The 14812-nt window shown below is 38.9% G+C and overlaps 1 protein-coding gene across 1 annotated transcript in view; it reads left to right on the top strand.

The window, feature by feature from the left end:
• The window catches only part of LOC124718724 (ectopic P granules protein 5 homolog), a 367184-nt gene that overhangs the window by 141915 nt on the left and 210457 nt on the right, over nt 1-14812 (top strand). Inside the window, exon 18 of the mRNA XM_047244342.1 lies at nt 3971-4210. Within this exon, the coding sequence (XP_047100298.1) occupies nt 3971-4210 (240 nt within the window). The remainder of the gene's footprint in view (nt 1-3970; nt 4211-14812) is intronic.

The raw sequence follows: 14812 nt of genomic DNA, 5'->3' as shown, positions 1-14812 counted from the left end.
AAAACAACTTTGATTTTTGTAAAATATTTATTGGTGTTTAGTTTCTACCAGGAGCATTACATTAATTTTATGCTCTATTGTTACATAAAATTGCATCTGAAGTTTGTATGACTTGTTAACACGTGTTAGGGGCACAAAAAGTTAACAAGTAATACACAATACAATGCGTTTATTTACATAATTTGTTTTTTCCAGCGATATATCAGAAAAAATTAAATTGGAATTTGACGTGCTGCTTGTCACACTACAGTTGGGAGTTTAATGTTTATTTATTGAGATATCCCATGCCTTTATTCTAACAATGGAAAATACAGAGTGGAATAACAACAATGTTATGAAAGGATAGGTTTTTGACAGTATAACGTTTTCATTGTCATAGAAAAGGATAGATTGCTATTCATCACACGGGGGAAACATTGAGTCACAGGCAAACACAATGAAAAGACTGATAAATGTTTAAGCTTCCAGACAAAAAAAAAATTGTCTTTGGAAATGGAAAACACATACACATTCACACAAGTACAACACACACTTTTGCTTGTGTGTGTGTGTTTCCTACTTCCAAAAGAATTTTTTTGTCCATAAGCTTGAATGTTTATCAGCCTTTTCGTCATGCCTGTCTGGAACTGATCACTTTCTCCATGTGGTGAGAAGCAATCTACCCTTCCCATTATTCTAATTATTCCATCTTACTGATTACTCAGCATTTCTCAGGTTCACTTTGAGCACATGAAAGACAGATAGGGCTGTTGTGAAAATTATGAGACAGAATTTCAGTCCATTACTTACCTTCACTAGACAAAATATTTAGTACTGTTGACAGAACATAATAAAAACAGAACTATAGCTAGCACTTGAAGAGGATCAGTTTGGTTTTGAACCAGAGAAGTCATCGTTGTAGTCAGGAGGTTGCTAGAGAAAAATTTCGGATTAAATAGAGATGCTTCCATAGCCTTTATTGATCTTGAGAAGGCACTTGACAGTATCAGCTTGAAGGAATCCTCCAAAATCTTGAGAGGTACACCCTTACACTGAAAAGTCTGAAGAATAATATTAAACATATACAAAAAGAAAAGTGTGAAGACAGAAGTTACCAGAGAAGAATGTGAAGCAAAAATTAGAAAGGGTTAACATAAGGATACTCACTTTCTGTTTAATTGTTCAACCTTCTCACTGAAAAAATTATGAAGATCTTCAAAGAAAAAGCATCTGGTGCTGAAGTGAAAGCAATCCCCATTCACTGCATAAGATTCTCAGATGATATTGACATAATACCTGTTAGCATAAAGCATGTGCTAAATATACTTCTAGATGTTCAGCAGTTATGAAAAAGTAGTAATGCAAAATTAATTGCTGGTAGACCAAAATTATGATACTAAGCAGGTAAAGAAAGAGGATACTCAATATCAAAACTGAAATAAATAAAACACAGGAAGTTGATGAATTTTGTTATTTAGGTCCTTTAACTACATAAGGTGACAGATGCAGAATGGAAATAAAAATTACTAATGATGCCTTCCAAACCAAAATGAAACCCTGTTCGAACAAGCCTCAAAAAGCCCAACAGTACTGACGGACTGCCATGTCATCCTCTGTCAACGGGCATCACTGATGCAGGCATGGAGGAGAATGTGGTCAGCACACTGCTCTATCAGCCAATCTCAGTTTTCAGTCAAGTAGCTCCTCTAAAGGAATTAGCTGGACGCAAAGGAAAACCGGTGAAGATTTTCTAAAAGAGGTCAGTATGCAGAGAAGCCTCATAGGATCTACCCAAAAAAGGAAAACAAAAGATTTTGGACATTTATTTCAATACAATAAACATTTAATGGACACTTACGAAGGAGAAACTTTGCGAAAGTAAACCAAGAGGAGGCCAAGAAAGGAAATAGTCAAAGATCTATTGGAAGTAACAAAATGTCGAAATTATCATGCAATGAAGAGGATAACACAAAATAGGGAAGAAGCCACATTCACAGAAGTCTTTAGATGATGCTGTTGATAGACACACATAAAATACACTACACTATTCTACCTTTTGGAACTAAACTTATCTTTCTCAGGGAGTAGAGATGGGTAGATTGGGGAAGGTTAAAAATAAATAGCAGATCACTGAGACCCAGTATGACAGGCCAACCTTTTCTAAGGGGAGGAGATATGAAAGGGGAGAGGAGACATCAGTCAGTAGGAGGTCAAAGATAGTACATTCATAAGCACTGTGCCAGCTTCAGTCCAAAGAGGTTGAAGACTGAGTGATGAGTAAATATGGATTAAGATGAAGAGGGAAATGAATTGAACAATGAATTTCTCTTCTTTTTAATCTATGTTTACTTCTCACCCTGCCCATATCAACTGTGGACTTGTGATGTGACTGTGCCCCTGTGTGACATAGTTATCTATCCAGTAGCACATCACCATAAATAAAACTGTGCTATTGTGCACAGTTGAGAACAACTACAGAAATAAATAATCCAAGTACCATAACTGTATTGATTAGAAGACTGAAATGGAACATAGAACTCTGGTGTTAGTGAACAGGTATCTTTCTTCTTGGAGCAGGTAACTTCAGATAATGAAGTCCACAACCTGACACATAATACAAGTTTGACAGTTCCTCATATCCTGAGATGACACTTTGGTGACTCACTGTACTGGTATTGGTACCATTCACCAATGACTGATGCGGGAGGCAGATCACTGACTTCCTGTGTGAATTCCGACCGTTGACCTCCATGAACCTCCTGTAGTCGCTGTGAGCTGAGTGTAGATTGACTGCGGAGACCCAGCAGTGGTGTTTATGTTACCATGCAGATGAGTACACTCGGTCCGTGTGAGGGGTTCCTGCTGGCTGTGATGACAGGCTGCTTGCTCATTGGCTCTCTGTGTAATGTGATGTTCTCTGATGGTCGATTGGCATCTGTGAGAGGTGTGGCGCTGTAGGTCTGTAAGATGTGGTGCCCTCTTTAGGACGGTCATTGCTGTCAACCTTGTCGAACAGCCACACCTACTCATTATGTAACTGAGGCAGTGAGACCGTACCACGGGATGTCGCCTGGTGAGTGCCAGAGAACATAGCAGCGTTGAAGTTGGTGCAGTGGTTATCAGTGTAGTATCTTTGACCTCTCAACTACTAAACATATATCTTATAATTTCAATTTCAGTACCAACATAAAACGAGTAAATCAATTTTTTTTAAATTTGAGAATGGGAAGCGCAACATAATCTTTACTTACCATTTGTATTGAAGACCGTGTCCAAAGTGCATATTGGTTGTGGATTCATTTTACTTTTTTGTATACTGCAAGTGGAAACTGGTAATTCTTGTCATTATTATGAATTATTTTAATTTTACTTTTTTACCTAAAATTACATCAATTTGTTAATGATTTCTTACCTTGATCACATAATGTCTTGTGGCTCAAACACCAGTTGTCACTTTTATATTTATACTTGTACAATTCTGCACTATAATTTGCACAACCTCTGCTTTTACTGATACAACTGCCAAAATTCTACACATGTGGCTCTTGAAAGATGTGACAAATTAATAAAGAAAGTAAATAACAGATTTACTTGAGTTGGTGTAAAAGTAACTTGAATTTTTAGAAACTGATTTTATAAAATGAAGTAACTTTTAGGAAAATTATGTTTTGACAATGTGTTGAAAGAAATATGTGATTTATTATGTCATTGATTTGGATGTGAGAGAAACAAATGCATAAGCATTACTCACACAACTGTAATTCAGAAAGGCATCTACAGTGACGTAAAAATCAACATATGAAAATAACAAAATGAAGTGATCGATACGGCTTTGCAGTGGATAATGAGGAATTTTCCCCTACAAAACAAACTGTGCTATCGCCAAAAAGTTACACTACACAATGGCATTCATATGTAGGCTGGTATCATTTGGTATACAGCCAAAGGCAAATGTTTCACAAAATCACAGTCTGTGCCCGACTGCCCGCAGAGCGCTGCGGGGCTGCGTGCGGGTGGGACACTGTCGGCGCTCATCAGCTGGGTGGCGTCGGGCTCCGGGACGTGGGCGTCGCTGGTGCCGCGCTGCTCTGCACCGGACGCGCCCTGGCTGGCGTACTTCGCACTGGAGGTGGAGCACCGAGCGCAGGAGGAGCGGCCCGGCCTGTGGCGGGAGCTGTTGCGGGAACTGGCGAGTACGCAGGGCAAGGCCAACGTCGATCAGGCACTAAAGGTACGTGGGTGGCTTTGTGGGGATGTTGTCACATTACGAGTCTTCTCCTCTCTTAATACTAAGTGCAGTGTGAGAACTACTCATAGCGTATTTGAAATGACATTACTGTGAGCCCCCACTGATAATATAGAATGCCAAATCCTCAACTCCTGTGAGCATACTTCTATCGCGGGCATTGTTTGTCCAGGGTTGCAGGTCCTTAGATTCATTTTCATGTTTAAGGTGACCTTGGCTTTATAAATAACAAACAAAAACTTTGAATAATGTTACTTTATTGTTGTTCAGCTCAAAAACAAAGACATCTTGCATCTGACTTAATCAGCATTGCCAAAATATCCCTACATATTATAAAAATGGATATATGTATGTTCCACATCTCCTCCTAAACCACTGGACCAATTTGAATCAAACTTGGTACACATATCCCTTACTGTCAGGCAACAATCACTGTAGCAATAAGAACCACCAACAATTTGTAGTTCAGCAGATATGACGTCATAAACAATGAGATGTGTGAAAACTTGCTGCAACATGCGTAATGTTTAATTTTGTTGCTTATGTGCTACTAACTCTATTTGCACTAAATTTCACAGATGGTGTCCACGTGTGCAGCAAAATGCACCTACAAAATTATATCGTGGTAGTGCAGCAAAATGCACCTACAAAATTATATCGTGGTACCACACATAGTTCAGGAGATACGACACTGTAAACAGTGAGATGCATGAAAACTGTCAGATTGCACATGATGTTTAAAATTTATTGCTTATTTGCTACTAACTCTATTTCAAATGTATTTCACAGACAATAGCCACATATGCTGCTGAATATACCTACACAAATATACCATTGTTTGACTCCTAGTTCGAGAGATTTGATATCATAAATACTGAGATGTGTGCAAAAATATCACATTGTGCAAAATAGCTACCTCTAGTGCTATCAAGAGACATTTACAAAATCACATTGCAGACATGCGAAACAGTTGTGCCCAGTGTATAAAAATTGTCCAGGATAATGTTGTTATATATTTGTACATTATACATAGTTCTTTGTCTGACTGTTTCATAATTACACGAATACAGGGAGATGAAATTATTTTCAACATTTCACTACAGAAACAGTTCTTTTTTTGCTTTTGTTTCTAATAGAAAATTGCCAACATGAATATGCATAGTAATACTGGGTTGCCAACTAGTTACTTAATAAAATTGAAAAATCTGACTGAGTTACTGGCCTATCTAACTCACCACTCTCAAATACTCCACACAAGTGCCTATCTTCATTCCCATGGCATCAAACAAGTCCTACATCAGAATTATGGCCTGTCTTGTCAATAAATTTGAATTTCATGTAATTTTAAGCTATGCTGGTCTATATTCTATAAAATGGTCACAGAATTATGACTAAATTCTGTGACCATGTTATAGAATATAGACCATTCTTTATTTTAAATTCTGAGGAAGACACTCCTAGCACTGTCGAAACCAGGTTAATTTGTTAAAAATAGTGACCGAGGTCTGATTTTCTTTCAATTGTAACTATTTACGGTGTCTGAATGTGCAGCCATGTACAAGATTTTTTAAACACAAGTAACAAGTTCAATATGGAAAAGGATGTATAATTTCAAGCGATTTTATGCTGTGGCCAAAATAATCTGTTATGTTACATGAAAAATAACTTATTTCATAGAATTTTAGTTTCTTCTTCTTTCTTTCTTTCAACTGGCGACCACCTCAATTCAGCTGTCTCTTTTTCTGAGCTCTAACTGTTGCTCAGTGGTTCTGCATTTGTTTCTGGTGTTATTCTATACTCTCCTGGTCAACACTTCCCCTTTCTCCAGCTTTGGGTATTCCTGGGAACATTTGTTCTCCTAGATCTTTTTTGTCTTCTGCAAACTGTGCCCCTTTGAATTTCATATCTTGGAAAGTAGGCTAATTTTCTTTTAGATATCCTTCCTGGACTCATTCATGTCACATAGTCATAAAAGGCAAGCCTTCTTTTCTGAATCATCTTGCTATCTGCTCCATGTTTTATGTGATTTGTTGTTGTGAAGCCTTCTGTAGTTAGTGTTGTCTTTGATGGGATTTTACTGTAAATCTATCTTTCTTTATCCTTAAGCGTCTCCATTAGATGTTTCTTCTTCATTGTAAGAGTCTCTGCTGCATATAGAGCCTCTGATACAATAAATTTTCTGTAGTGTCTAAGTTTTGTGTTTGAAAGACATTGTTCTCTTATTGTAGATGCCTTAAGTTATTTGATAGGGCTTCCATTTTGTTAATACTGTTGTGGCACACAATACAAACAAACACTCCTCTTTGATCTGTTCATTTGGCACAACACACAACCGTACGATGTACAGTAACATGAAACTGCCCGGAGACGAGCATAACTGTGTCAAAATCTTAAGGGCTGCACAATAAGTAACAGTTGACGCCATGGTTTAGGCTGAGTCTGGAAGGCTTGCATTGGCCTAGATAGAGACATGCATGGACATCACTGATGTTGGCGGTGCTAGTTTCGAGTGTGACCACGCATTCAGTGTTGTAGACAATTGCTGGAGGCTGACAGTGGAGCCTCTGATGTCGGTCCCCGTATCCGTGGCCAGCAAGCCTTAACTTAGGGCATCAAACAATATCCGGGGTGTGCCAGCACGGCCAGTTAATCATACAGCATATGAATCTAGAGTGAGGCAGATGGCAAAAGATAATCGTAACTGTGAGCTTACCACACATACATAATATGAAGCCTTCTTTCTCTGAGGGTTAGGAACTATTCATTTGTCTAGGTATTTAAACTTTTCAGTCTGCTTAAGTTTTCCTAGTCGACCTCCGGTTCTCTTGTAGCTTATTTTACATTTGCCATAAAGTGTATGTACCCGAAGGGGATTAGTAGCCCAGCCTTCACTGCCTGTGTCTTCAATTGATTAAGTTGTTTTGCTCTCATATTTATGGTGTCTGGAAGGGTCACTAGATCATCTGCAAAGCCTTAGACAATCGATCGTAAGAATTGTATACTTGTAGCTTAGCTTATGCTATTTTCAACACCTGAATGCTGATTTCTTTCTGCAATTCATGGATGTCCATTTCTAAAAAGAAACAGTTGAAGAGCACAGATCATAGTCCATCTCCTGGTCTCACTCCTTTCCTGATTTCACAGGCATCAGACATATGTCCTCTGAACTCCATGTTGGAGGTGGTGTTTGTTAGGTGTGCCGGATAATCACTTTTGTCTTATCTAAGCCATCTCTTTAAGAATTTGAAATAGGTTGGTTTGATCAGTTCACTCAATTGCCATCCTAAATCATCATTCACCTCAAATTCCCTGTTCCTCAGTTTCAGATATGAAAGTATGGACTTCAGATTCAGCATTGATCATCGCATCCTCAGATCCCCTTAGCATTCTACATACACGTTTATATACTCCACAAGCGACCATAGTGTGTGGAGTGTACCCTGTACCACTACTAGTCATTTCCTTCCCTGTTCCACTCGCAAATAGAGTGAGGGGAAAAATGGCTTTCTATATGTCTCCATATGAACCCTAATTTCTCACATCTTATCATTGTGGTTCTTACGTGAATGTACGTTGCCAGCTGTAGAATCATTCTGCAGCCACCTTCAAATGTCTGTTCTTGAAATTTTTTTTAATAGTGTTTCTCGAAAAGAACGTCGACTTCCCACCAGGGATTCCCCTATGTGTTCGCAAAGCAGCTCCATAACACTTGCATACTACTGGTAACAAATATAGCAGTCTGCCTCTGGATTGTTTCGATGTCTTCCTTCTATCTGACCTGGTACGGATCCTAAACACTTGAGTCATAATCAAGAGTAGACCGCACTAGTGTCTGAAGTGCGGTCTCCTTTGTAGATGAAACATACTTACCCAAAATTCTCCCAATAAACCAAAGTCGACCATTCACCTCCCCTGCCACAATCAGCTCATGCTTGTTTCATTTCATATTGCTTTGCACTGTTATGCCCAAATATTTAAATGATGTGACCATGTCAGACTCGACACTACTAATGCTTTATCCGAACATTACAGGTTTGTTTTTTGTACTCAACTGGAATAACCTATATTTTTCTACATTTAGAGCTAGGTGCCTTTCATCACACCAACTAGGAATGTTGTCTGAGTCATCTTGTATCTTCCTGCAGTCATTCAACTTCAACACCTTACCACACGCCCCAAAATCACCAGCAAACAACCACAGATTGTTGACCATTATGTCTGCCAGATCATTGATGTGTGTCAAAATAATAGTGGTCCTATCGCACTTCACGGAGCACTTCTGACAGTACCCTTATCTCTGATGAACACTAGCAGTCTTGGACAACATGCAGGGTTCTATTATTTAAGAAGGCTTGAGCCTCTCAAGCATCGGTGAACCTGTTCCACATCCAGGTACCTTCGTTAACTGTCTGTATAGGGGCACTGTGTCAGATGCTTTCCAGAAATCTGGAATCTCTTTGTTGCCCTTCATTCATAGTTCACAATATATCACGTGAGAAGAGGGCAAGCTGAGTTTTGCACGAGCAATGCTTTCTAAAACCATGCTGATCTGTGGACATAAGTTTCTTGGTCTCAAAAAAAATGGATTAATTTCGAGCTGAGAATATTTTTAAGATTCTGCAGCAAAGTTATGTTAAGGATATTGGTCAGTAATTTTGCGGGTGTGTTCTTCTACCCTTCTTAAACACAGGAGTTACTTGTGCTCTTTTTCCTGTGGCTTTGTGCTGGGCAAGAATTTCGTGATAAATGCAAACTAAGTAAGAGACCAATGTCATAGAGAACGCTTTTAAAACTGAATTGGTATTCCATCTAGACACTAAAACTTATTTATTTTCAATTCTTTCAGTTGTTTCTCTATGCTAGGAATGCCTGTTACTGTGTGATCCATATGTTAGTCTGTGCAGTGGTCAAACAACAGTATGTTTGTACAGTTCTCCTGCAAGAATGATTTCTTAAACATGTAATGTAAAACTTCGGCGTTTGTTATGCTATCTTCTACTGCCACATCAGACTAGTGAATGAATGATGAGATGGAAGCCATAGACCTGCTTAGCAATTTTCTCTGTCTCTCAGCCATATCTTTTGCTAAGGTATGACAGTGGTAGTTGTTGTATGCTTTGCACACAGATCTTTCCACAGGCGCACAAATCTCTACTAGCCTGTGCCTGCCAACATTTGCACATTTTCTTTTAAACCGAGAGTGCAGCAGTTGTTCCTTCATCAGTATTTTTCTTTCCTGCCAATTCCTTACTGTTCTGTTGGTGAACTTGATAGCTCATATTAATTGAAAGCAGGAATACTGTGACTCACAAGACCATACTACCTGCCCATAGCCAGCTACTATACGAGTGTCTGTTTTGTTTTGCCCATTGAAGATGTGCAGCTGTATGTGCTGTGATTGGCAGTGCCCATTTATGAGGCATCGAACTCTGGCAGCCATTGTTGTACTCGGATTAAAATGGTATGCAATTTCATAATTACAACATAAGTTGATGAGAGCACCATCTTCTCAGTGTACTTCAAAGCAGGTGATTTGAAAGTGATCCCATCTTCAAACTTATGTTACATCCAAATGGTACATTTTCAAACATGGGTTCCTTATCCATATTGTATCTACTAAATCCCCTGTACAACCCCTAGAAGCCTATGATAGGGATTGTGCAATGCCCACTATTTTATTTGCCTGCCTAAATAAAAGCTGGAAAAAAATAAAGAAATACGAATAAAAATATTTAAATGATATGGTGGTGCAAAAGGGGAATATTTGAAAATTTAACAGTTTCAAGGCTGTGGTGCCTACTATGAACAAGATATTTCTCATCTTAGGAAAAGGGTATAACAATGTAAAGTGAATGTTTCTTGATGTCTTTTGAAAGATCGGTATACACTGTAGAGAAAGGTGGGAACAGTAAGAATGGTACACTATTGGTGATATGCTTGTTAGTTAATAAGCAACATACACAGTTTCAGAGCATGAGTGATTATTTGTTTTAAACGTGAAGTGGTTTCTGGACTAACTTGTGTCCACTACAGAGCATTTTTTATAGGCATGCCCACCACTATACTGTCGGAATGCGTCATGGCTATAGAAGAATTATCCACACATGGGTCACATGGATGCTCTTACCCAGTACTGGGTTCTCTGAATTCCAGAGATGGGAACTTATTCTTGTACACATCTTCATGCCATCCTGGACCTATCCTCTGTAAACACTAAATCTCCTCTATTCATTTTTTATCATTATCATAAGTCTTTTCATGATATATTATCTCACTATTTCCTTGATTTTCTTTTTACTTTTACTTTCTTTTTTTACATTGTTAGTGTAAAGAAATTTCCAAAAATTCTTCTAAATAATCTCAAAAAAATTCTTTAATAATATCTTCAGGCACGCATTAGCTGCATACATGTTCCTTTATTAGGCAACACAACCGGTTTGAAATTTATTATAGGTGCATCGTCAGGTAATAGTCTGTATTGAATACAAAAAGTGTTTTTGTAAAATGCTGTTAATACGCTGTGTATAATAGTGAGAAAAAGGATAGGCTTTTACTCACAACTTATCACTTCATGTCCTAATATTCAAGTTTTAACTGGTCAATTGTGTAACCTCTTAGAAGTCTGATCATCAAATGGCTAAACTTGGAATTTATGCACCATAAGGTGAATGCGAAAAGTATCCAAACTCATGCGCCACTAAAATACCCAAGGAACAAGAAGCAATTGCTGCAAAGTAGAATGTATAGGGCTTAAACAGTGGTGATGGAGCCTTTTACACTCCAATGAAATACATGGGGAATGAGAGCTCATCACTGCAAATTTAAACACATAGGGCAGTAACAGTGGTAGTGGGCACTGTCTAGTGAAAGATGTCACTCACCGAAGTTGTTTTATAATAAACACAAGATCTAAAAAGTTGGGGAAAAATTGGGGCAGCAAGCGAACACTTGTTCACTGGGAGGAACTGATAAGAGAAAGTTTATTTGGAAAACTTACCAATAAAACTGTGCTAAGATGGTGGTGAAGGAACTGTGAAAGTTTAAAGTGGGTTCTTGCACCAGGCTTTTGAGATTCTCTCGTGTGTGGTATCCATTATAGTGGGCTGTTGTGACAGTCACGCAGTACAAGAACTCCCCCAGAGTACTAAAATGAACTGAATCCAAGCCAGATAGGCATGATGTGAAGGAAAACTAGGCATCCACAAGTTGTGAAGGGGCATGGAGAATACCATGTCATTTACTCAGTAAACAAACTACAAAATAATTTATTTTTATTTCTATTTTTTAGCAAACACTTTTGTCTCTACCTCTTTTTTTGTATAATTCTTAGTTACACTATTCATTTCTCTTTCTCTTAATATGTGTACTATCTGTGACCACCATCTCTCACTGTTCGTTGTTAATTACACTATTCATTTCTCTTTCTCATAATCCATGTACTATCTGTGACCACCATCTCGCACTGTTTGTTGGAACTCGTTAAGTGCTCTTATTATAAAACACAGGATGAGTATAGTCGGGGCAATTTGTGCTCCATTTGAGATAAAGCAATTTTGTCACGCATTTCAGTGCTTGATTTCCTATCTCCTAAACTATGTGCTGTACGGTGATATAATTTTGTGGGTACATTCAGTGCTATACAAGGTCTGTTCAGAAACTTCCAGAACATTTGTAATTTTGCACCAGTGGTGAGTTGGAGTGAAACGCGGTTGTCATCCCTGCACACACCTGTGTTTGATGTGTAACTGCTGGAAGTTTCATTGTTGTATGTTGTTAGCTGTTGTTCAGTGCTGTATTAAGTAGAACATTGTGTCACACAGTTTGCAAATTTTGAGATGACAAAGTTAGAGGAGCAACGCGTCTGCATTCGATTTTGTGGGAAACCCAAGAAAACCTGTACAGAGACACACAAATTATGCAGGAAGCCTACAGTGTTTGCTTTAGCCCTACTCTGTCTTATGAATAGTTCACACAGTTTGAAAATGGCTGGGCAAAGTTAAAGATGACCCTCGTTCTATTGACGACACTCATGTCAGGAACGTCAATGAAGTTGTGCGTGCCAATGAAAGACTGACTCTTCGAGACAGTGCAGAAGAATGTAACATTTGAGTTGGATCATGTCATGAAATGTTGACACAGCGTCTCAGAATGCATCATGTTGCTGCAAAGTTCGTTCCATGGCTCATGAGTCAAGACCAGAAGGACCTTCACCTCGCAATCTGTGAAGAGCTTTTGAATTGCTTACATGATAACAAGATTTTCCTTACGAGAATCATGATTGGTGATGAGACATGGTTATGATGTTGAGACCAAGGTTCACTCTTCACATTGGGTCGGGAAAGGTCCTCCAAGATGGGGAGGGGAGGGGAACTGCTTGTCAGGTTTGGTCAAATGTCAAAGCCATGCCACTAGTTTTCTTTGACTTTCAAGGATTAGTTCATCACAAATTCATGCCACAGGGACAAACTGTTATTTGATGGTACTATTGGGACGTGTTGTGATGCCTGTGAGGAAATGTGAGAAGGGAATGACCTGAAATATGACAAGACAATTCATGGCTCTTGCGTCATTATAATGCACCCACACATTCATCCCTGTTCATCCCTATTGCACAAAAACCGAAATAACTGTGCTGCCTCGTCCTCTGTACTCTCCAGACCTGGCCCTTGTGGACTTTTTTTTTTTTAAATTTCCAAAGTGACTGGTTTGATGCGGCCCACCATGAATTCCTTTCCTGTGCTAACCTCTTCATCTCAGAGTAGCACTTGCAACCTACGTCCTCAAGTATTTGCTTGACGTATTCCGATCTCTGTCTTCCTCTACAGTTTTTGCCCTCTACAGCTCCCTCTAGTACCATGGAAGTCATTCCCACATGTCTTAGCAGATGTCCTATCATCCTGTCCCTTCTCCTTATCAGTGTTTTCCACATATTCCTTTCCTCTCCGATTCTGCATAGAACCTCCTCATTCCTTATCTTATCAGTCCTATAACACCACATCTCAAATGCTTCGATTCTCTTCTGTTCTGGTTTTCCCACAGTCCATGTTTCACTACCATACAATGCTGTACTCCGGACGTACATCCTCAGAAATTTCTTCCTCAAATTAAAGCCAGTATTTGATATTAGTAGACTTCTCTTGGCCAGAAATGCCTTCTTTGCCATAGCGAATCTGTTTTTGATGTCCTCCTTGCTCCGTCCGTCATTGGTTATTTTACTGCCTAGGCAGCAGAATTCCTTAACTTCATTGACTTCGTGACCATCAATCCTGATATTAAGTTTCTCACTGTTTTCATTTCTACTACTTCTGATTACCTTCGTCTTTCTCCGATTTACTCTCAAACCATACTGTGTACTCATTGGACTGTTCATTCCGTTCAGCAGATCATTTAATTCTTCTTCACTTTCACTCAGGATAGAAATGTCATCAGCGAATCGTATCATTGATATCCTTTCACCTTGTATTTTAATTCCACTCCTGAACCTTTCTTTTATTTCCATCATTGCTTCCTCGATGTACAGATTGAAGAGTAGGGGTGAAAGGCTACACCCTTCTTAATACGAGCACTTCGTTCTTGATCATCCACTCTTATTATTCCCTCTTGGTTGTTGTACATATTGTATATGACCCGTCTCTCCCTATAGCTTACCCCTACTTTTTTCAGAATCTCGAACAGCTTGCACCATTTTATATTGTCGAACGCTTTTTCCAGGTCGACAAATCCTATGAAAGTGTCTTGATTTTTCTTTAGCCTTGCTTCCAATTATTAGCCGTAACGTCAGAATTGCCTCTCTCGTCCCTTTACTTTTCCTAAAGCCAAACTGATCGTCACTTAGCGCATTCTCAATTTTCTTTTCCATTCTTCTGTATATTATTCTTGTAGGCAGCTTCGATGCATGAGCTGTTAAGCTGATTGTGCGATAATTCTCGCACTTGTCAGCTCTTGCCGTCTTCGGAATTGTGTGGATGATGCTTTTCTGAAAGTCAAATGGTATGTTGCCAGTTTCATATATTCTACACACCAATGTGAATAGTCGTTTTGTTGCCACTTCCCCCAATGATTTTAGAAATTCTGATGGAATGTTATCTATCCCTTCTGCCTTATTTGACCGTAAGTCCTCCAAAGCTCTTTTAAATTCTGATTCTAATACTGGATCCCCTATCTCTTCTAAATAGACTCCTGCTTCTTCTTCTTCTATCACATCAGACAAATCTTCACCCTCATAGAGGCTTTCAATGTATTCTTTCCACATATCTGCTCTCTCCTCTGCATTTAACAGTGGAATTCCAGTTGCACTCTTAATGTTACCACCGTTGCTTTTAATGTCACCATAGGTTGTTTTGACTTTCCTGTATGCTGAGTCTGCCCTCCGACAATCATATCTTTTTCGATGTCTTCACATTTTTCCTGCAGCCATTTCGTCTTAGCTTCCCTGCACTTCCTATGTATTTCATTCCTCAGCGACTTGTATTTCTGTATTCCTGATTTTCCCGGAACATGTTTGTACTTCCTCCTTTCATCAATCAACTGAAGTATTTCTTCTGTTACCCATGGTTTCTTCGCAGCCACCTTCTTTGTACCTATGTT

Source organism: Schistocerca piceifrons, chromosome 10 (genome assembly GCF_021461385.2).
Source record: "Schistocerca piceifrons isolate TAMUIC-IGC-003096 chromosome 10, iqSchPice1.1, whole genome shotgun sequence".
NCBI classification, from domain to species: domain Eukaryota; kingdom Metazoa; phylum Arthropoda; class Insecta; order Orthoptera; family Acrididae; genus Schistocerca; species Schistocerca piceifrons.
The sequence above is the reverse complement of the archived record's forward strand: the minus strand, read 5'-3'. Positions and strand labels throughout refer to the sequence as shown.